General features: G+C 60.4%; 1 protein-coding gene across 1 annotated transcript in view; it reads right to left on the minus strand.

Annotated features, from left to right (window-relative positions):
* LTBP2 (latent transforming growth factor beta binding protein 2) overlaps positions 1-22,907 on the minus strand; it is an 86,000-nt gene that overhangs the window by 44,040 nt on the left and 19,053 nt on the right. The window contains exons 3-8 of the mRNA XM_008272051.4: positions 22,358-22,604; positions 4,767-4,939; positions 3,617-3,787; positions 2,928-3,134; positions 1,983-2,269; positions 980-1,082 (exon numbers count right to left, since the gene is read on the minus strand). Of these exons, the coding sequence (XP_008270273.3) occupies positions 980-1,082; positions 1,983-2,269; positions 2,928-3,134; positions 3,617-3,787; positions 4,767-4,939; positions 22,358-22,604 (1,188 nt within the window). The remainder of the gene's footprint in view (positions 1-979; positions 1,083-1,982; positions 2,270-2,927; positions 3,135-3,616; positions 3,788-4,766; positions 4,940-22,357; positions 22,605-22,907) is intronic.

Consider the following 22,907-nt stretch of genomic DNA (forward strand, 5'->3'; position numbering starts at 1 on the left):
ACGCAGCATCCCAAGCAATGCCCTCGGCAGCCCTAAGAGGCTGCTGTTGCTACTGCCACGGTCTCGCAGGGCAGGGGAGGGGGACACGGAGGCGTCCACGTCCAGTGGGCAGGCTGGCCCTGACGTCTGGCAGCTTAGCGCTGACTGCCCTTTGCTGCTACCACACCGTGAAGCCGCCTGTGCTTATTTGCAGTTTGGAAATTATAGTCCTCGCTCACTTGCTCGGGGCTGAGTCCGATGTAGGGAACAGCCCTGCCCCTCCCATCTTTGGGTGCCAGGCCAGGCACCCCCTCAAAGCCTCCTCAGCGAGCCCACTGCTGACAAATGGAAGAAATGCACACCAGCATGAGGCCTGGAGCGGCAGGCAGGCTCAGACACGGGCACCTGGTCACCCCCAAAGCCATGGCGTCGAGACCCACGAGAGCAGCAGGAACAAGCCTGAGGCAGCGGGGCAGCGTTTGCTCAATGAGTGAACGAACACACATTAGAGTTCTCCCACCATCCACAAGGGGACAGGGAACTGGGGTCTCCATGCCACGAGACGGAGAGATCCTGGGGCAGATACTCAACACTGGCCAATGCTAGGGGTGGTGGGGGGCAGGAGGCAGGGTGAGGACGAGGCCTGGGGGCCCCTCCAGAGAGAGAAGGAGGGAGTTCCTGAGTCATCAGACCAGGTGCTCTGGGCCCCTGGTGCTTGTGCAGGGGTGCATGTGGCACGGTAAGGCTATGAGGGGGCCCCGTACCATGGGATCCCCCAAAATCCAAGCAGGAACCGCTGCTAGAAGGAGGAGCCCCTCACAGGCAGTGGGGCAGGAGGGCTGAGCTGGCTGCACTCAGGAGCTCCTGGGGCCCCAGAAGCACCCTGAAGGCAGAGCTGCAAAGCCTGCCTGGTCTAGTAGCCTGGCCACCTGCCCGACCCTGAGACCCTGGGGGTGCGTCCTGCATCCCACCTCCCCTGACCAGGGCACCCAGCACTCACCTGGTCTAGGTGGGCAGGGGACACACGAGGTCACCCCCCAGAAGGCCCCCACGCTGCCACAGCAGTCCTCTTGGGCAGTCAGCTCCAGCAGGGGGTTGGCACACTGGAAGAGAGGCATGGGTGCCTGTGACCCCCTCTCCCCTCCCCTGCGGCGCACAGGGGTGTCTCAGGAGAGCCCGGGACACCCAGCTCGCCCCTCATGTTGTGGCGGCCCACGGCATTCCCGAGGGAGTCAGCTGATGCCCCAGAAGAGAACAGAGACGCCTGCAGTCCTCCCTCCCAGACCCTGGGCGCCCAAGCTCTGCCCTGCTGGCTCCAAGGCCCGCCCCGGTGCGCAGCCAGAGGGTCCCAAGGACAGCTTTTCTTGGCCCACCTGCAGGGTCACGTGTGGTGTGGGCCCTGCTGTGAACAGCGGCTTGGGCTCAGAGACACCATGAGCTGAAGGGCAGGGAGTCCCTAACCTCTCAAGGACTTCCAGGAGATACCAAACCGCAACCCCAAGGAATAGCACCCCGGGCTGGCCTCACCCCTGTTCCTGGATGCTTGGCACCCCAAAGCTCATCTGCACCATCAGGGCTTGGGGTGAATCTGTCATTGCCAATTCCACCTCTGGGACCCCTGTCTCAACTGCACACAGGACTCTGTCCCCAGAGCCTCACGGCCCTGCTGTACATGTGCCTGGGTGGTCAGTGCTCAGCCAGCATTCACTGGGCTCAGATTCTAGGCTGCCTGGGCCTGAAGACGCTGGGGACAGATCCTCCAGATGGCCACGTCCTTGGGTCTTCTGCTGTGTGTCTGGTACCGGCAGGTACCACGTAGAGCCCAGGCAGCAGGCCCGGCCCCTCCACGCTCAGGCCCTGGGTTTTCCCACGTGGGAAAGAGGAGATGGCAGACACACAGCCCCGAAGGAGAAGGAGAGAGAGAGGAAGGCAAGCACAGAGGGTGGGAGGGGGAGACTGCCGTTCTAGAAGCCTCCATGACTGGGGCATGAGCCGACGCTCACCTGTCCGTTCACGGTGCTCAGGTAACACCGGCCCAGCAGTTCCTGAGGCCTGAGCACTGCTGGGGGTGGCGGCCGAGGGGGCTCTCCTGACTGAGCCGGGATGGTGTTCCTGTGCCAGTGGCCGCGGCCGGAGCTGGCGGGAGGCTGGGCAGGGGGCCGCGTCTCCACGCTGTTGTCATCCGGAGCTCTCTCGGTCTCGGGCCGCACCCGGGCCACCTGGTGGACCTGCACGGAGGCCTCGGGCGGGTGGTGAATGTGCACGTTCACCAGCGAGGGGTTCACGGAGGCTGGACGGAGGGGTGGGACTTAGTGCAGGGGAAATGGGGCCACGCCCCCACTTTCCCACCCAGAAGGAGTGCCCTGGGCCCGGTGGGCCACCAACTGCGTGCCTCACCAAAACTCTCCTCTGTTTCTTCACTCCCTGCCTGGAACCCCAGGAAAGTCCCCACAATGAGGACGGGGCGCAGCTCAAACTCCTTCCCTGTGGACTTTGCCTATGAAGTCGTGCGCACAGAAACCCCTGCTCCCACCCCCGGGCCTTTGCTCACGCCAGTCCCTCTGCTTAACCAAACGCTACCCAGTGGTGAAGGCTAACTCAAGTGCACCCCTGCTGTGTGGCCTCCCCCAGAGCTCCAGGTTCAAGGGTTCTTCCCCTCCTGGCCTCCTGCAGGAATCCATATTATTATGATTTTTGCACCCTTCATTTGGCACTAATCATAGGAGCGGGGAAAATGACATCTTGTGTGTTGATTTCCCCTCCAGCCTCCTTCTGTCGCGCATCCTTGACTGCTCAGCGGGAGGGGTTAGAGAAGGTCAGGCAATGTCGGGGAGCCCCGAGGGGTCTCGGCAGTGAAGGCAGCTTCCCTGTCCCAGCCAGCACCAGGCACAGGGACGCCAGCCACCCTCCCCGGCGCGCCTGCCAGTCCCAGCTGCACTGGCACTCACCGAGCTGGTTGGAGAGAGGCAGGGTGAAGGTGGACTGCTTCAGGGGGCCTTCCAGCAGGGCCCCACGGCGAGAGCCCCGCTCCGGGGGCTCCCTGTCCAGCTGCGGGATGGGCAGGTGGCAGAACTTCCCGGTGGAGTTGGAGGGGCACCAGCACTCGTCCCTGCCGATGCAGCGGCCTCCGTTCAGGCAGGGAATCTGGCAGAAATCTACAAGGTCGACCCTTAGGGTGACCGGCGGGGAAAGACATACAGCACCCACCGCATAGCCAGCAGGTGACAACAGATCAGCAAGGGGCGCAAGACCCCACATCTCACGGCTTGGAGAGCCCGGCATCCGCTGAAATGGAGGGACTTTCTCCAGGGCCCAGGAGCGAAGAAGGATCCACAGTAGCCCCCTCCCCACCTTGCCCCTCTAAAAAGCACTCTCAAACCTTTCCCTGCCCCCTACAACAACCTGGGGTATGCGGCAGTGGCGTTAACATGAACCCACTCACTCCTGTGTTGAGGAATCAGAGAGGTTAGGTGACTCGTCCAGAGTCCCACAGCTAGACCAAGGCAGAGCTGGTGAACTCGGCTCTCCATGTCATGGGAGCAGGGGACTTCCTGCCTACAGGTCCAGTCTAGGGCAGCCTGTCCCTCTGTCCCCACCCCAGGGCCAGTCTGGAACCATCTCAGGCGAAGGGACTCACAGATGCGGAAGCCGGACTGGGGGTCATGCCCGTGGCCCCCCTGGCTGTACAGGGTGGTGGTGTCACCCCGCTCACAGCTGTTGGCACAGTGCCCGCGGGCACAGGTCTGCCTGCAGATGGTGGGCGTGAAGACGATCTTGATCTTCTTGATTTTCTCGGTGAGGTTCAGCCCTGCAGAGAGAGGGCTTGGGTCCAGGGGGCGGGGCTGAGACTCGGTCCACCTCTCCCACCTGGGTGGCAGGCCGTTTTCATGCAGAACAAACCAAAGAAGGAGGCAGGCTCAGGCAGACCCAGGGAAGGGAGGGGTGTGCATAGCGGAGGGGTGGCAGGAAGAGGAGGAGTCCCTGGGAGGTGGGGACTGTCCACGGACTGATGGGATGGAGGCTTGGAAAAGCAGGGAAGGGGGCCTGGAGTCGCAGTGCAGGGGGTTAAGCCACTCCTGCAACACTGGCATCCCTCATGGGCACTGTCTGCCTCACTTCTGAGCCACCTCTCTACCAGTGGGCCTGGGAAAGCAGTGGAGGATGGCTCAAGTGCTTGGGCCCCTGCACCCATGTGGGAGACCTGGAAGAAGCTCCTGGCTCCTAGTGCTGGCTGTTGCAGCCATCTAGGGAGTGAACCGGCAGATGGAAGTCTCTCTCTCTCCCCCTCTCTCCTTCTCTCACAACTCTGACTTTCAAAATAAATAAATAAATCTTAAAAGAAAAAGAAAAAGGAAAGGCAGGCCTGCAGGAGCCGCTCTCAGGAACGGAGTGGGAAAGCAGGTGTGAGTTCCAGGGGATGCTGGGGACCCCTGTGGGCAGCAGAGGCCCCGTGCAAAGGAAGCAACTGGCTGGCTTGGTCTAGAAGGGGTGGAGTTGGCAGGGAGCAGGAGGAGGAAAGACTGAGGCCTGAGAGTTCAGGTTCAAGGTTGGCTATGGAGGCAGCAAAGGCAGGAGGGGATCACAAATGGGCAGAAATCTCAACCAAGCCCTGATCAGCTGGGAGCCCTGGAACCTGGCCCAAAGCAGGTGTTCAAATACCAGGTGCTGATTGGCTGAAAGAATGAGGGGAGATGACAGTGTAGCCCCTCTGTGAGAGGTAGGGGGAGAGGGAAGGTCAGAGATGGAGACGCTCAACTCTGGCCAGCCCTGAGACAGGGCGTCCTTACCCCAGGGGGATGCGGCCTGCGGGGCGCTAGCCCTCGGCTCCAGGCCAGTGGCCACAGGCAGGGCGTTGGAAGTCAGCTGGCCACTGGCGGCAGCGGCCGGGTAACGTCGGACAGTCCGGGAGAGCCCCGCGTGCTGCTGGGGGGGCCTGGTCTGGCTGAGCCCACTCAGGGTCCTGTGGAGGCAACCGGGGCACAGGTGCTTGACTATCCCAGGAGCAGGTCTCCGGGCCCACCCTCCTGCTGGCTGCTTGCTGCCCCCTCCCCAGCCGACTCCTGGCTACGGAGGTGCCTGAGGCCCAGGAGGACCGAGCTAAGGTTAGGCAGCCGGCTCTGGGGTTACCCACCCTGATGGAGCCAGGCTTTGGCTGGGTGATTCTGGGCAAATAACTTGGCCTCTCTGGGCCTCCAAGCCCTTGTTTGCAAAATGAAGGTGCTAGACTAGGTGGTTCTGACACTCTGGGAGTCTTTGAGATCCCACTTATGGATGAGCCCCCACCCTGAAACCAAGTCCCGTCACCTTCCCTGCAACACAGCCCTTCACCCGAATCACCTGTGCCAGAGGTGCCCAACGGTGCAAGCTCACAGAGCCTGGAATCTGCCTCTCACTTGTTTATACTGTATAAACAGTAGAACAGTGCTATCTAACTGGGGGCATGAACACATCACAGCCTCCCACACTGACGCAGCAAACACTTCTTTCAGCCTGTAGTCTCATAGACGCCCACATCCTGGTAGCATCACCTGCAGATGCAACTGAAGCTGATTTCACTTCCTGTTACATCACAGCGTAGGCAATTCTGTGATTTTTATATTTATCAAGCTCATTGCTACATGTAGTCTATCTTCAGATAAAACACAACGTAGGGTCCGGCGCTGTGGAGTAGCGGGTAAAGCAGCTGCCTACAGCGCCGGCATCCCACATGGGTGCCGGTTCAAGTCCCTGCCACTCCACTTCCAATCCAGCTCCCTGCTGATGCACCTGGGAAAGCAGCAGAGGGTGGCCAATGACCAAACAAGGACAAAATGGGGAAAATATGCACAACCTTATTGTGGACAAGAAACAACCTCTAGGATATCTAAAGAGTTCCTAGAAACGGCCAGCGCCGCGGCTCACTAGGCTAATCCTCCGCCTTGCGGTGCTGGCACACCGGGTTCTAGTCCCGGTCGGGGTGCCGGATTCTGTCCCGGTTGCCCCTCTTCCAGGCCAGCTCTCTGCTGTGGCCAGGGAGTGCAGTAGAGGATGGCCCAAGTACTTGGGCCCTGCACCCCATGGGAGACCAGGAGAAGCACCTGGCTCCTACCATCGGATCAGCGCGGTGTACCGGCCGCAGCGCGCCGCCCACGGTGGCCATTGGAGGGTGAACCAATGGCAAAGGAAGACCTTTCTCTCTGTCTCTCTCTCTCACTGTCCACTCTGCCTGTCAAAAAAAAAAAAAAAAAAAAAAAAAAAAAGAGTTCCTAGAAACAAAAAAAAAAAACCAGAGACTAACAGCCCTAGAAGGAAAAAAAAAGCAAAGGATGTGAAAGAGCAAGTCACAGAAAAATGTTTCCTATAACCCAGAAAAATACGCTCAGCCTTTCTCCTTAGAAGAGGCGTGCAGGTGAAAGATTTTTAATCCATCGCTTAGCAAAGCTGCAAAAGTTTAATCACATACTCATTGGGCGAGATGGCACAGATGCACACTCTCAGGTGCAAACTGGAACGGCCCTTGTGGAGAGCAGCATAGCCATGTCATGAGGCATGGATGCGTGGCCCCTGCAGCTCCAGCACCGCCAAAGGAGTTCAAAAGCTCTGGCCCACAGCGAGATTCGAGTTTGGCACAGTGGCTAAGATGCCACTGGAGAGGCCCACATCCCATGTCAGAGCGCCTGGGATTGAGGCCCCGCTCTGCTCTTTTTTTTTTTTTAAAGATTTATTTTATTTATTTGAAAGATAGAGTTACAGAGAGGTAGAGCCAGAGAGAGAGAAAGAGATCTTCCATCTGTTGGTTTACTCCCCAAATGGCCGCAACATCAGGGCTGGGCCAGGCCGAAGCCAGGAGCCAGAAATCCTATCCAAGTGTCCCACATGAGTGGCAGGGGTCCAAGCCCTTGGGCCTCTTCTGCTGCATCTTCCAGGCACGTTAGCAGGGAGCCGGATCAGAAGCGGAGCAGCGGGACTGGTGCTGTGGCATAGCGGTTAAAGCTGCTGCCTTTATGGGCGCCAGTTTGAGTCCAGGCTGCTACACTTCCAATCCAGCTCTCTGCTTAGGCCTGGGAAAGCAGCAGAAGATGGCCCAAGTCCTTGGTGCACCCATGTGGGAGACCGGAGGAAGCTCCTGGCCCCTGGCTTCAGATCAGCCCAGCTCCAGCGGTTGCGGTCATTTGGGGAGTGAACCAGCGGGTGGAAGACCTCTCTCTCTTTCTTTGCCTCTCCTTCTCTCTCTGAAACTCTGACTTTCAAATAAATAAATAAGTGTTTAAAAATGAAAAAAGAAGAGGAGGAGCAGCGCTCTGATACGGGATGCCGGCATCACAAGGGGGCTTAGGCCACTGCGCCACAGCACTGGTCCCTATCCACACCACATTCTTGCACGGCCCTCTACATGTTCCCCCCGCTGTTTCCTTTCCTCCCTTAGCACCCCCCCGATACATCACACACACCTGAGCCCACACCCAGGAGCCCCAACCAAGGCACCTGAAAATGTCCCAAATGATACATGAGCAGGGTTATTCCCAGAGGCCCTGTTTTGCAAGGGCATGTTATGTTGTTATTGAGAATAGGAACAACTTAAGTGTCCTGTGGGAGAGAGCTGGCTAAGCTAAGCAGGGTCAGAACAAGGTACCTCCCACCCACTGGTGTGGAAAGGCCCCACCTTCCGCCGCAGCCACCAAACCCACCGGCTGTTTTTGGACAGACAGACCTAACCATGGTTTTCACATTTCTAAATGGTTGGGGGGAAAAATCAGAAGAATCATATTTCCATGACATGAGAAAATGATATAAAATTCAAATTTAAGTTTCCATAAATAAAGTGTAATTGGAACGCAGCCACACTCATTGTCTGAGTCTTTCGCTCTCCGACGGTGCGGCTGAGCAGTTGCAGAGGCCATCTGTCACAGCGAGCCCACATATTTACTGTCTGGCCTTTTATGGAAGAGACTTGCTGGCTCCTGGTAGAGGGCGGATGAACTTCTGGGTGAAAACACAGATCAGCCGCATGCATGTTGCATTGCTTCACATATTCATAAAGCGACCTTGGAAGAATGCCCCGGAAAATTAGTGACAGGAGTTACCTATGGGGGAGGGGGTTGTGCACAGGGAGGGGGCGGGGTGGGGAATAAACACAACTCAGGCCCCGTGCCAAGGACGCACGTCCCAGGCAGTCTCTCGTGTAGGCCTTGCCATGCCCCCAGGAGTTTGACACTCACCGTGCCCATTTTAGAGAAGTGGAAACCCAGGCTGCCGAGGGGCCATACCTTGCTGAAGGGCGGAGGCCAGGCCGCCTAACCAGGCACCCCCCTCCGCCGTCCTAAGCCCACCCAACTATCTGCCCCCATGGCCATTTTGCAGATGAGGGCACAGAGGCTGGGAAGGGGTGAAGAAGAGCTGGCCTGGGCCTGCAGGGAGGAGGGCCTAGAGTCTGGGCTGGGCTGCAGGAGGAAAGGCCAACTCCTCTCCTCCCACTCATTCAAGAAGCGCTCGCCGAAGGTCTGATGCGTGCCCCCGGGTCTCAGCTCCATTGGAGGTCCAACAAAGGGACCAGCACCCAGGCAGGGTGAGGGGGCCCGGGAGGGAGGGCTAGGCTGTGAAGGGCGAGAGGGCTTCGGTGATCACTATTCTGCTGGTGGAGGAATGCGGGGGGGGGGGGGGGGTCGTTGACCAAGGTCTGGGCCGGCAGGGGGCGAGCACAGGACTGAGAAGGATGCGTGGGTTCGAGGAAGATTTAAGGCATGGAGACGGAGATAATTCCCAGCCATAGCTTAGGCAAGTGGGTGGATGGAGGCCCAGGAACCAGGACCTCAATGGGAGAGACCCCAGAAACAGAGGACGGGCTCGGTTTGGGACATGCTGAGGGTTCCGTTCCTCTGGATGGATCTCAACGTGGAAACACTGGGAGGCCGGACTTGGGAGAGAGTTGGGGGGCTGCAGACCCCATGAGGGTGGGCGTGGGATGGGGGCTTCCCACGTGAGGAGGTGGTGGCTGCAGAACTAAGGGGCGGGCAGGGGAGTTTGTCACTGCCAGCCTGGGGCCTTGATTCTGCTCGTGTCTCCTGGGTTAAAAAAGGGAAGTCTTTTCCAGCCCTTGGCACCTGCTAGCGCTTGTCCACTAGCGCATGCCGTGGCCAATGAACAAGCACCAGCCCTCCTGCTCGCTGAGGACATGTGGGCCTGCTACTGGTGAGCCTGGGATCTTTTGTGCACGCAGACGTCCGTCACAGTTTCTGCTGATAAAACTGCTCCCGGCCCCAATCGTGGAATTAACCCTGGGGACAGTTTGTGTTACTCCTTGTGACTTCCAGGGCTCTGACACCTGTCGAGAGGAGCAGGAAGGGTGGAGGGGGCGTGGCCAGAGGGGGGGAGGGGGCAAGGAGAAGGCCCGTGAGGAGGGCCTTTCAGAACTCTCTCGGCTTCTGGCCACAGGTTCCGGGGCTGCTCTTCCTCTAACTGCAGCCCCACCCAGTGCCTGGGTGTCTTCCAAGAGGCTTGGTTTCCCCTGCAGAGCTCCGCACCCCCAGGCCAGACGCCAGGGCCAGCTGGAGGATACTGGGAGGCCACGTGCTCAGAGGGTCCATGTCGGGGGAGGGGGAGACCCGCCAGCTCCTGGCATACTTGATGGGGGCAGCGTCTACACTGGCATCCGCAGGTGGCTCCCAGGTGTCTCGAGACCACTGCCACTGCTGTGCCTGCTGTGCCTTCCCCCATCCAGCCCCTTCGGCCTCCCCAGTCAGCCCAAAGCCCCCACGCGGCTGCCATGAGTCCCATCCCCCTTGGGCCCCTAGCTCTTTCTGTGTGTGGCACACCAGGGCTGAGAGGGCTGGAGAGGCCCCAGGAGGCTGCCAGGCTGGGGTGGGGAGGGCGTGGAACCCTGGGAGTCTCTCCAGCCCACTGCTGCACCCCTCTCTGCTTCCCAGCCGGCTCTGGAGGCAACATGGCGTCCCTGATCACAGTGGGTGAATGTGAGGTGGGGGGCCCTGGGAGGCCTAACCCCTGCCTCAGCGGCAGCCTCCGTTTCCCAAGGGCCCAGAGCCTCCCACTAGCCTCGTCCTCTCCTCTGCCTCCCAGACCCTTCGACCCTCCGTCCCTTGTGAACACTTCTCCACCGACACTATCTCCCTGTCCCCTCCTGCCTGGGAGAGGGAGCAGGTGGGGGAGCTGGGGCAGGCTGCCGGGGCTCCCCCTGGGGCACCTTGGGGGCAGAGTGGCAGGACAAGGTGGCCCCCAGGGACTGCCCAGGGCCCCAGGAAAAGCCTCCTCCTCCCACCAGGAAGAGCCGCTCCAGCACCCTCTGTCTGCCTGCCTCTGGCCCACAGGACCACCCGCAGGACGGAAGCTTGGCCAGGGACACGTGCTCCCTCCATGGAGTCACCACAGCACCGAGCACACAGCTGCTGCCCCAAAGATACTGGTCACGTTGAACTTGGGACTTCCCCAGGGCTTCTCCCAGCTAGGAAGCCGTCTCCCCAGCCAGCTCGGGGAGAGCCTGGCTTTGATGAATTCATCACTCAGCCACTGCCCAGTATGCTGGGGAGCCCCTCGCAAGACGCACAGTCCCAGCTGGCACGAAAGGGCTTGGGATCCAGACGGGGCGGGAGGACTGCAGGGCCTGAGCAGAAGCCCTGGCAGCTGCCTGCTTCCACGGTTGCTCCTCCTCTGAGCATCCCTTCTCCCCACGGACCAGGAAATCCATACAGGACCCACGCAACACACAGCGGAGCGGTTATCGGGAGCGCGGTAGCCACCCTGGAGAGGGTATCTCTCCTCCTGGGGTGCAGCTCTGGGCACAGGGGTGCTGTGGGGCACACCCCTGAGGAATCTGAACTGCAGAAAACAACGGGTGTGCCCAGGAGCTGCTGGCGACCAGGGCGAGGCTGGGGGGCTCCTGGCTGTGCAATGGAAGTTACTGCTCCTAGTCCCAGGACCAGAGGGGCAGGGAGCTGACCCGTAGGAAACTTGCCCAGCGGTGGCATCCTTCCTCGGGGGACTGTGGGTCCCAGGGGTGGCTGGGGTGGGGCGGTGGAGTCTCTGGGAGCCGCCAATCCACACCCAGACCAACACAACCACCCTTGCTGAATACAGGGAGCACCAGGCAGCAAACATACAAGGATGCTTCAGGAAGTGCATGGAAACGGAATTCAACAGTAAGTTAATTTCGGTGCAAAAGACTGAAACCAGGCCTAGTTTTTCATAAGACACACTTTCCATGAACTTTTTTAAGACACTCCCCACCCCACCCCCAAAACATCACCTTGCCAAGGCCCCCTACCCACCCTGGGGGTCGGAGAAGGAAAGGAGCCCAAGCTCAAGGCTGGACTGGGCTCAGACACGGAGAAACCCACGATTCTGGAGCTCGCCCGGCCTCTCGCCTGCAGCGGAAGCCTCTGAAACTCTCCCCACATGACAGACGCAAACGATTGGAAGGAAGAGAAACGGGCCAACAGGGGTCTGAGGAGTGTGGCACGAGCTGCCGGAGGCTGGGGGAGGGGAGGAGGTGACCTTAGGCTGAGGGGGTTGGAGCAGGACCACTGTCCAAAGCCAGGATCCTCGTGTGTGGTCTTTTCACCTCCACCAAGTTGGCCATGAGCTGCCAGCCTCCTGAACCCTGGGTTCCCAGCTCACAGCCCTTGGGTGCTGTCCGCCCGCCATGACACACCCTCCCACAGTGCACACTTGGCAAACCCAGGCCTATGACTTCACGTGCGGTTCCCCACTCCTGGGCCTGCCTGAACCGGCCTATTGCAGACAACAGCAGCGGGGCCTGGGTCAAGGACAGCCAAAGCCCTGCCTGCTCCTCCAGGGGCACAGATACACCAGGACCATAAGCCAGGACCCTGACCCAAAAAGTCTGCGCACAGCCACACAGCAGCCCAACCCTGTCAACTGCCAGGCGCGCGACACCTGCCGCGGCAGCTCCGTTCTTCAGCTTTTTAGCTTCCTGACCGCAGCTGACCATTTTGCAGAAGACAAAGTGGAAGCACGGAGGAGCTGCCAGCCAGCCCCGGTCACGCCCAGCGGGGTCTCCAGGCCCGAGCTCTCCTGCCTTCGGCGAATGGCTTCCCCCCACCTTGCTGCCCACCCAAGCTGTGACCGGAACCTCACCAGGGCTTGAAACTCCAACAACCGCCCTGGGCAAACTCTGATTTTGAGCGGCTGCTTCTGTTCAGGGGCAATTAAGAGTGGGTGCCACTCACAAGTGCCCCAGAGAAGTACCACTCGCAGAAGGACTAAAAAGTGCCTGAAGCATCGACACGCATTCAGACAGGAGTCCTCCTGACAACTCTGGAAGGGTGTGGTGGTCATTCCCATCTGCCAGATGGAAAAACTGAGGCCAGGAAGCTAAGCCCCTTGAGATTCACACTCAGGCTTCCTCCCTGTAGGACATAAGTGATTTCACAATTCCGCTCTCACTTATGACCTGTGCTCTGGAGGGCCTGTGACCTCAACCCGGGAACATCAAAGGAAAAAGAAATATGGGATTCATTCATTCCTCGCGGCAGGTGGCGGCCTGGCTGGGGGTTCATTCATTCCTCGCGGCAGGTGGCGGCCTGGCTGGGGTGTGGAGAGGACACGGCCACCCCACAGAGCCAGCCCTCCCCTCTGCACGGGGCACTCATGGGGACCACCCCGGGCAGTGGTCAGGGGCGGAGGTTCCAGGAGGAAAATGACGCGTGGGCGAACTGGCTGGACACAGAAATGCGGTTGCCCGGAGGTTTTGATTTGTAATCTCTGTTTTGCAAGGACCGGGGATTTTTCTCTTAAAAAGTACTTCACTTCCTCGAATTTTAGACCTTTCACAAATATTTTTTTAGGAGAAATAAGAAGAAAAAGACGAGAGGGGGAAAAAAAAACTCGAGAGAATGCCTGTTAGAGCCACTCACTTCCACAGTGAATCACGGGTACCAAACCACAGCTATGCGGCTGACAAAGGAGCCGTGTGTTTTCTCCTTTGATGATTGCAAATCATTTAGTAATTTTCACTATGTCATCTGCAGATAGAGCAATGGACGGACACAGCCGCACCCTGCTGGGACCCGAGGGCCGCCGCCTTACACCACGGTCATCAGATGACTTTGAACTTCATCCGTTTTCCCTTTCTAATCGTTGTCTGGAAGATTACCCTGCAAGGCTTCAACCTCCCCCTTTAGCCATCCCTGCAGAGGTGGGCTGCGTGTGCCGTGCCTGGGGGGAGGTCGGGGGTGGGGGCAGGCGGGGGCACTGATCCAGTTCGCTCCCCAAGTGGAAACACGTGTCCATTTCATAGCCGCTCTTTTTATTACTGTTCTCAGGATACCGCTTTGCTTTGCTAAAGGGATTGTCACCGGGGTCGTTCAGAGCCGCTGATGACAGATGTACAGATGGAGCACCTGGAAAACCCATCGGACCCGGAGCCAGGACAAGGGGCAAACCCGATGTGTATCTGAGCTCAAAAGGGGATTTCACAGGGTCTGCAAAATCTCCACGAGGACTTTCAGGGCAAGCTCACGCCACAGCTTCCCACCCACATCTTGCCTCTGTCTCTCTCTCTCTCTCTCTGTCTCTCTGTCTCTCTGTCTCTCTGTCTCTCTCTCTCTCTTTCCCATATATATATAGAGAGGGACTCACTGAGCATCACGGTTCTGCAAAGAGCAGCCTGAAAGAGACCCTGGGCTGTCCATCCACTCCCTCCTTGCCTCATCTCTCCTTCTCTCTTCCTTTCGAACAAAAATCCTAAAGGGTTTAAGTCAGTCCAGGGCTCCGAGGACAGCGCAAGCCCGAGCCGCGTGCTGCTCCTGTTCTTCCGAGGCCGGATGCTGGAAACCGCACCCATGGCCACTTTCACGAGGCTCCCCGGCCTCCCCCATGTGGCTGGGAGCGAGGCTGCCCCAGGCTCTCGTTCCGCGTCTCTGCCTTGGCTGCCAGGCCGTGCGCAGTGCCCGCCAGCTGCACGCCCCCACACTTGGCCTTGCTTACCTGCTCTGGGGCTGACGGCACAGTGCCTGGGAACACAGACTCTCGGCTGGGACAGAGGAGAGCTTGGATTGCCCTCCCCCTGCCCCTGGTTTCTACCCTGCTCACAGGGGCGCTGAGGGCTGCAGAACGTGCCAGAGACCTTCCACTTGCTCCTGGGACCCTGGCCGGCCCTCTCCAGTCCGTTCTGGGCCCTGGGAGGCTCCTCCCCCCACTGCCCTCCAGTCTGGTTCAGCCGACAGGGAGCCCCAGCAAGAGGTGAGCAGAGGGACCACCCTCCCCAAACAGGTGGGCAGGGCCGGTTCCTCTGCCAGAGCCCACAGCCCTGTCAGTGGCCGTGTCCTGGGGCTGTGGCAGCTCTGGGTTCAGGAACCCCTGGTCCCTTGCTCCTTGGTCCTGAAGGCTCCCCCAGGCATGCTCCGCCCCCTGTGTTGTTTGCCTCTCGCCCTGTCCATGCCCTGGTAGACGGACCCTTTATTCAGCCATGCCCACCAAGTGTGCCAGCTCCTCCCTGCTGGAGCTCTGATCCAGACAAGAAGAATATCAGCTATCAGGCCACCCTGCGTTTGGTGCAGAGGTTAAGGTTAAGGTTAAGGTTTGCCACTCAGGATGCTGCCTGCCGCGTCTACAGCCATACCACTCTGAACGCGCCTGATATTCTAAGCTAAGCCGGGTTGGGCATGGTTAGTACTCGGACAGGCAGCCCATCTCTTACATCAGAACGCCTGGGGTCAAGGTAAGGCTCGGCTTCCAATCCAGCTTCCTGCGAATGCACACCCTGGGAGGCAGCTCGAGTGCTTGCCACCCGTGTGGGAGACAGCTGGAGTTCCTGGTGCCTGGCTGCAGGCATCTGGGGCGTGAGCCAGCAGGTGGAAGATCTCTCTCTGTCTTGGTCTCTGTATGTCTGTCTCTCTTTCAAATAAGTCTTCTTATCGAGCATTGAGCACATAAGTATGTGACTCAGCCCTGTAGCCACTTTCCTGACCACACTGACCACAGCCCTGTGGGACCGGTATTAACGTCAGCATCATTTTACACTGAAAGAGCTCACACGGCCTCCAATGGCCGGAGAGCAGCAGAACCGGATGAAAGGGCGGGCTGGGTGGCTCCCGAGCCAGGCTCTCACTTCGGCCGGAGTGTCCCAAGGATGAAATCCCCCCCAAGCCTGCAAAGTGCCGGCCCACTCAGGAAAGGGCCCCCAAACAGCAGATGCACCCGGCAACCACACCAGGCCCCACACACCCACAGTCCTCCCTGGAGCGTAACCCCAACCCAGCCCAACCGCAACCTCAAGGTTAAAACCTCAGCCCAATGCCTCATTCAGCTACACCCCTAATTGCACCCTACCCACCGCTCCGTAACCGTCCTGGCTGACATCCACCCTGGGGCTCCGGTCCAAACACACCTCTGACAGCACTGTGGCGAGCACTGGGGATCTCCCAGCCCCTCTGCCCACCGTGGCAGGTGCAGCCCGCCAGCCCACCCCACCTGCACTCCACTCGCTGGATACAACATCTGTGCCCAATTCAGCCCTGAGACATTGTGCAACACCCACTTCCTGCCTGCCTCAAGCCGGAGAACTGTGACGTGGGGACTGTGACAGGAGGGGATGGCAAAGTCAGAACGTTGTGGATGCAATTAATCCCACGGACAGAGAGGGAGACTCGGAGAGGGAGCAGGTGGGGGCCTTCATCAGCGCCGTGGTGGCTGCCTCGGCCTGGATGTCTGCTGTCAGGTTCCACTAGGAATGGGGAGCAGGAAGCAGCCCCAGTGGCCCCCGAGCCTGCCACCCCCTCAGTCTGCTGTCCCTGCCCCGCCCCCCGCCCCATCTGCCAGTGCTGCTCTGAGCTCTGAGAGGCCTGAGCTCTGCACCCGGCCCCAGCCCCGCCCCACAGCGGCTGCATGAGGAGGAAGGAGGTACCCAGCCCCCACCCCCCTCGCAGTCTCTGCTGGGGCCCCAAGGTCCAGGGTCAAAGCAGAGCCACATTTCACGCTCTGCCCAGAACAGGGATTTTACATACAAGCTCACCCTCAGGCCAGCCTCGGCCCCGCCCAGGGACTGAACGCCTTGGGTCTCAGGTATGTGCGTGGCTTTGGAGATGCACATCAATAGCACAAAGCCAGATGTCCACTCTCTTTCAGAGGGCCCTAGAAGGAACCTCAGTAGCTAAATCCAACTAGAAAGGATTCCCTTGAAGCCACATGCTTTGTGGAAGAAATGGAAGATACCTCTCTCTCTCCCTCTGTCTCTCTAACAAAGAAGCCAGATCTAGGGTCACCACGTACGGTTGCGCACGCTGTGTACTGCACAACTCTCAGGATGCCTATCACAGAGATGGCAGTGTGAAGGACAAGCCCCAGCACTGTGTCCAGCAGCTGACAGGTCCAGGGCCGAACTGGCTGCCTCCCTCCCCCGCCTGGCTGGAACAGAGTGCTTCTGACCCGCCCGGCCACGCCCAGCAGTCCCTACCAGGCAGGGATGTGCTTGGGGCTGGCCGGGCCGAGTGCCAAAGAACCCTCTGGAAACCCTGATGCAGCCCCACTGCACTTCCGGAACCCATGCCTTGCGAGAGGCCTGGGCCGCGGAGGCCAAGGTCTCTGCGCTCCTTACAGAGCGGTACCAGGGCGCCTGCAGCTGCGGGCCTGGGAAAATAAAACCTTTGTCACTCCTCTGGCTGGGGGCCTGCAGCAAGCACCCACCCACGACTCCCTCGGAGCCTCCGGCTTCTGAAGCCCCAGCCCCCGGCGAGGAGAGCTGGGGGCCGGCTGAAGGTCAGCTCAGAGTGGGCTCAGACCAGCCCTGCTCCAGGCAGCAGCGGAAGACGCGTGGGGAAGGAATGTCCACTCGCTGGATCCTTGTTTCCCGGGAGCCAGCTACCTGCTGGGCGCTGTTCTGGGAGCCTGGGATGTGTCAGTGAACACAACACAGATCCCCGCCCCGGAGCTCTCAGTAGCAGGGGGAAAACAAACAGAATAAATCATCACATTATACGCTACGTTAGGGAATGGAAAATCAAAAGTAAACCAGATGAAAGGACTCTCAAGTTGAGGGCTGACGATATCCAATCATGTGAACATGGGAGCCATCCCAATGCTGGGACGAGGCCAGGTCCAGGGTCACCTTGGACAGCTGCACAAGTAGTGCACTGTGCAACTCCCCGGATGCTTGTAACAGGCTCTGATGTGAAGGACACCCCCGGTGTTGTGTCCAGCGGCAAAGGTTAACCCTAAGGTTACAGAGACATTTGACGAGGACCCACTGGAGAAGCTTACTTCAAAAAACGGCCCACAGACATACACGAGGCGTCAGCAAACACTCCAGCCTGCTGTCAGGACGGCCAAGAAACCCCCAAGCATCTGCAAGGCACCCTGCGGTCCGCAGAGCGAGCTTTCCTTCTCACACGTTGGTCCAAGGGCATCCCCACAACATCCCGCGAGAAAAGACCACGCTTCCCATCGCACTGTGAGGAAGCGACGTGGGGCCTCCCACTTCCCAGTCTACCCGGAATCGTGTTCTCAAGGTCGAGGCGGTGGTGAGTTCCAGAAAACCTCAGGAGGTAAGGTCGGGACTCAGGTCAGGAAAAAGCGACAGCTGAGGTCTTCCTCCGGGAAAGGCTGGCCTGGCCTGGACGTGACCTTGGAGAGGGGCAAAGTGGGGAATCGGCACCTGTTGGCACCAGGGACGGGACAGGGCACAACCGGACGCTGTCGCTCTTGACCTCAGGGCAGATACATGCTCTCCCCTCTGGCCCAGGGCGGGCAGGGGGCTTTCCCAGGGTCTCCTCTGTAAGGTGGACCCCTGTCATGTTCCGCGGGAATGGGACAGTGGTCTTGGGTCTGAGGGGCGCAGCATTCTGACGAGGAAGGAGGACAAACAGGATTCACGTGGCTCAAAGGAGTGAGTGGAAGGAAGGCTCCCAGGGCACACTGGAGCCCGGGAGGGAGCCACGGGGTCAGGGGTGGGGGGCGGGGGCGGGGCTGGAGCGGGAGCCAGGCTCAGAGGGCCGGGGCAAGCTTCCCGCTGACCCAGAGTCAGCGTCTCCCGGGTCCCCACGATGGACCCGCACCCCAGCTGCCAACCTTCGCCTTGCCTCAGTTTGCCCGTCTATAAGCCTGGTCAGCAGAGTGGAGGAAAGCCCATCCTAGCAGATGGGGTGCCCCACACTGATGGGCCACGGAACGGGACAGGTAGCTGATGAGATTTGCCGGCACTGGACCTAGTGCCTGCCAGGCACCCACTCATGGCTCCACCCGCAGGGTTCTGAATTCTCCCATACCCACTCCGAGATGGGCGTGAACTGGCCCATGTCAGAGTCAAAGGAACTGGGATTCCGGGGCTGAAGCGGCTTGCATGGCTGACTCCTGAGGGCACCAAAGCCCTGGCACCCCCGCTCATCCCCTCCTCCAACAACCAGACCTCCATCCGCAGGGCGCCCAGGAACCAGTCTGCCTCCCCTACACCAGCGCTGCAGGGCCTCCTCCCTGCCAGTCAGGGCTCACAGCATCACCAGGAGACCCGTCCACGCAGCCCCACGGGGAGCCTTGTCCCACCTCCCCCTACACCCAGCCCCTGACTGCTGGTGCTGGGGGAAGAAGACAAGACAAGGCACCAAGCTGATTCGCCATACGGAGTGTGGCTCCCAGCTGCCAGCCCCCTAGTACCCGGGTAACCCATCCCCATTTCTGGGAAATATTCGCGGCATCCTTTGACCTTAATATAGGGGGGCGGGGGGCTGATGTTGTGATTGCAGAGGGTTAAGCCATCTGCAATGCCAGCATCCCACGTGAGCACCGGTTGGAGTCCCGGCTGCTCCACTTCCAATCCAACTTCCTGCTAATGGGCCTGGGAAGGCAGTGGAAGATGGCTCAAGTGCTTGGGCCCCTGCACCCATGCGGGACACCAAGATGGAGCTGCAGGCTCCTGGCCCAGCCCTGGCCATTGTAGTTGTTTGGGGAGTGAACCAGCTGACGGAAGGTCTCTTTCTGTCTCTCTGTCCCCCTACTCTTTCTGACGCTCTGCTTTCAAATAAAGAAATCAATTCTTTTTAAACAATAGAGGGATAGTCTTGGGTTAACCAGGTGGGCCCAGTGTCATCCCAGGGGCCCTTGAAAGTGGGAGAGGGCGTCAGGAGAGCCCCAGGGGAGACCCAGCAAAGAGTGAGGCGGAGGGGAGACTGAGACCGCGGACAGGTGCAGGAAGGTGGCACAAGCCAAGGGGTGGGGGTGGGGGGGCTTCTAGAGGCCAGGAAGCATCTCAGCTGATAGCCAGGGGAGGCCGGGGCTGCAGCCCCACAGCTGCGAGGACCTGAGCTCTGCCAGCCACCCCAGGGAGCAGGGACACACTCTGCCCCGGGCCTCCGGGAGCGCAGCCTGCCAGAGGCCCTGGCTGACAATAAACCGCGCTTGCCTGCACCTGCGTCTCTGGTGGGGTTTCCTTATGGCAGCCAAGGAGCGTGTGGACAGCATGAGGACAGGTGGGGTGGGCAGAGAGGGGCTGGCCAGCAGAGACGGAGGGAGGGGTGCAGTTGGGGAAGGAGCCCCCAGCCCCTTCAGTGGAGATCCTGCCGGGGCCTGTCACAGACACGCCCCTCCCCTCCCCTGTCCGGCTCAGGGCTGTCCTCCAGGCCCCTGTCCACGCCTTGACTGAGCCTGAGCAGTGTCCCCGGGGCTCAATTTCCAGATCCTCAGAACATGCAGAAGCAGCAAACCTAGCGGAGGTCCCTCCCAGCCTAATGCGTCCCCAAAACCCGGTCTCCCAGAGAGTGGGTAACAAGAGGTCTGGGGGAGCAGCCAGCCCCCAGGTCAGCCAAAGCTGCTCCTCCCCCGAGGCTGGCTGTGGGCTCTGCACACGTGCATGCACGCACACACAGACACGCAGACACAGACACACACACACCCTGCAAGGTTCTCTCTACTCTGTGCCCCCTCGTCCCGGCCTGAACCACTGTTTCCCAAAGCCTGTGGGTTCCAGGTTCTTAGAATCAGCCGCTGCCCCATCTCTGAGGTCCCTCCCCGTGGCCCCTGGCTCCCCAGGCAGGGCAAGGCGCTCTGCCCAGCCTTGGGGCAGAAGCCTGGGCTGCGGCTCAGGGAGACTCCCCGGCGGCAGCTGGAAGGCATCCGTCTGCATCTGGCGCTCTGTCGGGCGTTCTGCTGGACCCTCCCTCTGTCCATGTCGGGGACACGCATGTCCCGGCCTCTGCCCGAGGGGCCTCTGCTGATCCTCAATCGCACAGGGTCTCCCTGCATTTTACACCCCCCCCCCCCACTCTGAGAATGCCCTGAGCACTAGGCCACATTGAGCCCTCTGGACACACAGGGCCTGTCCAAGTTGCTATCAGGAGAGAGGCCAGCGGCTGCCTGGGAAAGCTGGCCAGGCTCACAGGAAATGTCTGACACCACCAGGCAAGTGGGATTTGGCCTCCCAAAGCAAAATACAGCTGGGCCGACAGCAGGGCGCTCGCGTTTCCCAGAATCATGGCACCGAGGCCCCGGGGGCAGAGAGGGACTGGGCCGGCCTGTGGGTGGCAGCTCATTAAGACCATCACAGCAGCCCCTGGGCTGGGAGCCTGTGACAGGCGAAGGGGACAGCCCCAGCGGGGGGCCAAGATCTCCCCCAGGGTCTTGGTGCACAGAACACCTTCCCTGAGGGCTGGAGGCCCACGGTGCCCGTGCTCACTGTGATCCACCCAACTCACATCGACCGGGCACCTCTGGTGTGCCAGGCGCGCAGACGCGTGCAGGGTGTCGGCTCCCAGGGAGCTCCTGGGTGAGGGAGCAAATGAAGAGACCACCCCTGCCCGGAGGGGGGGCTCACCCCTCTCGCCCCATGAGCAGCCCCAGGTGCAGGGCGAGCGTTCGGTGCCAAGCGGGCCCTTTTGCTAGCCTAGCTTTGTGGTTTGGACCAAGTGTTGGAGATCCAGTAGGAATTGGGCCCTTCTTTGAGCTAAGCTGTGGGGAAGCTCTGAGAGCAAGTGGTGGCTCCGCCTTTCGGGGCGCAGGCCTCCCCCCACCCTTGGATCTGCAGGTGCAGCGCCAGTAAGGGCTGCAGGGGCTCAAAGAGCTGTGTAGCCATGATGGGGCAGGGGGCAGGAAGGGAGCTGGGAGAAGCAGGGCCAGGCCTTGAGGACGGGGAGGAGGGAGATGGGCTGGAAGATGGGGCAGGGCAGGGCAAATGAGAGGGCCAGAGCCAGCCGGCAGCGTGCACACACTGGGATCAGCACCTGACAGACGGGTGAGTCCCTCAAGCCCAGCAGGAAGGACTCTGAGCCCACCTCGCCCCTGGCTGGCGCCTCCAGCATTCCTCCAGGTGCCTTCACATCAGGCCCGCCCACAGCCAGGACCAATCAGAATAAGGCGCCAGCCCTGCCCACCTGCTCACAGCCAATCCCAGCCCTCTGGGTGGTACACCCAGCCCCTGGGCTCTGCACACAGGCCTTGCCTTCCTGGCTTGGCTCTTCTGGTTCCCTGGGCCTCAACCTGAAGCCAGCTTTGGGCTTTGCTGCTCCCAGATGCCTTTGAGGTCCTGGAAGCCCACTCCCCCGAGACCCTGGTCTGCCCAGCCCCGCCTGCTCTCAGAGCCACTGGACACCTGCAGCCTCTTCTGCTCTCGCTCCTGAGAACTCAGCCGGCGGCTCCTGACCCTCCCTGCCGGGGGCCCGACCTGCGAGGTCGCCTCCTGCCCGGCTCCCCTGGCCTCTGACAGGGCAAATCCTTTTTCCCCTTAGTTCAGCAAGACGGGGTTGCAACATTTCAGAAAGAGCTTCCTAAGGAGGCAGCGAATGGAAAAACTAACGTGAAAAACCCAAAGCAAAACACAGCCCCCTAAAAAAACGGACCGCTTTGCAAAGTTCAGATTTCCTGTCCTGAGCTCGAGGAAGTCTGGCCAGATTGGCCAGCGAGCAGGCCAGGGAAGCCTGCCCGGCCGCGTCCCCTCGCTGCTGTTTATTCGACTTTCTGCTCCCACACGCTCCTTCCAGTGGGTGGTGAGGGAACAGAAGGGGCTTTTTCTGGCACAGGGGTCTCCCGACATCGCAGAGGCCGCGGGCAGCAGCAGAGGGCAGGGGGCGGAAGCTGACACCATAGAGAGCTGTCACGGGCACCCCACAGTAATCCTTATCATAAGGCCACCATGCACGCATTAGCATCACCCCCACCTGACTGATAGAAAGTAACTTGGCCCAGGTCATCCACCTAGGAAGTGACAAAGCCAGGAACCAAAGCAAGAGACCTGACCCCAGGGACATGCCCACTTCCAGTTCACCCCCATCCTGGCCAAGGACGCCTGCGCCACCCCACTACCTGACCCTCCACCCCCACCCCATGCCTGCTCGCAGTTCACAGCCCTGGCCAGGCAGGCAGGAAGAGCCAAGGACAACTCCACCTTCTCCACCAAGGGCTACACCAAGCACTCCCAGGAAGAAGCCCCTCCAGAGAGGGGACTCACCTGGCTGGTGGCAGCTGCCGTGCCAGCGGCTGGGCTCTGGCCTCCGGCTGTTCTCTGGGCACGCTGCTCCTGCGCAGGTTCGGGGCGCCCTCGGCGGAGCGCCGCGGTGCAGGCCGGGAGTTCTGCGGGTCGAACTCTTCCTCGGGAATGACCTCCTCGCAGCGGGCTCCGCGGAAGCCCGAGCGGCAGACGCAGAGCTGGGGCCGGCTGCAGGAGCCCCGGTTCTGGCACGGTGGCTGGCACACGGCTGAGGATAGAGGGAGGGAGAGGGGTAAGGGCCGCGGCCGGGGCCACTGGGCAGCACTGGGCGACATCCTGTGGGAAGGGCCTCCCGCCTGTGCACCTTTGGTGACGCCACCACTTGGGACACCCACATCCCATATTCAGCAGAGGGCCTGGGTTTGAGTCCTGGCTGCTCGTCTTCCCACTTAGCTTCCTGCTGGGAGGTAGCAGGTGCTGATGATGGGTCATGTGCTTGGGCCCCTGACACCCACACCGGAGACCTGGATGGAGTCCAGCCTGGGCACAGGTGTGGTTGAAATTGGCCTCT

Source organism: Oryctolagus cuniculus, chromosome 20 (genome assembly GCF_964237555.1).
Source record: "Oryctolagus cuniculus chromosome 20, mOryCun1.1, whole genome shotgun sequence".
Classification (NCBI taxonomy): Eukaryota; Metazoa; Chordata; class Mammalia; order Lagomorpha; family Leporidae; genus Oryctolagus; species Oryctolagus cuniculus.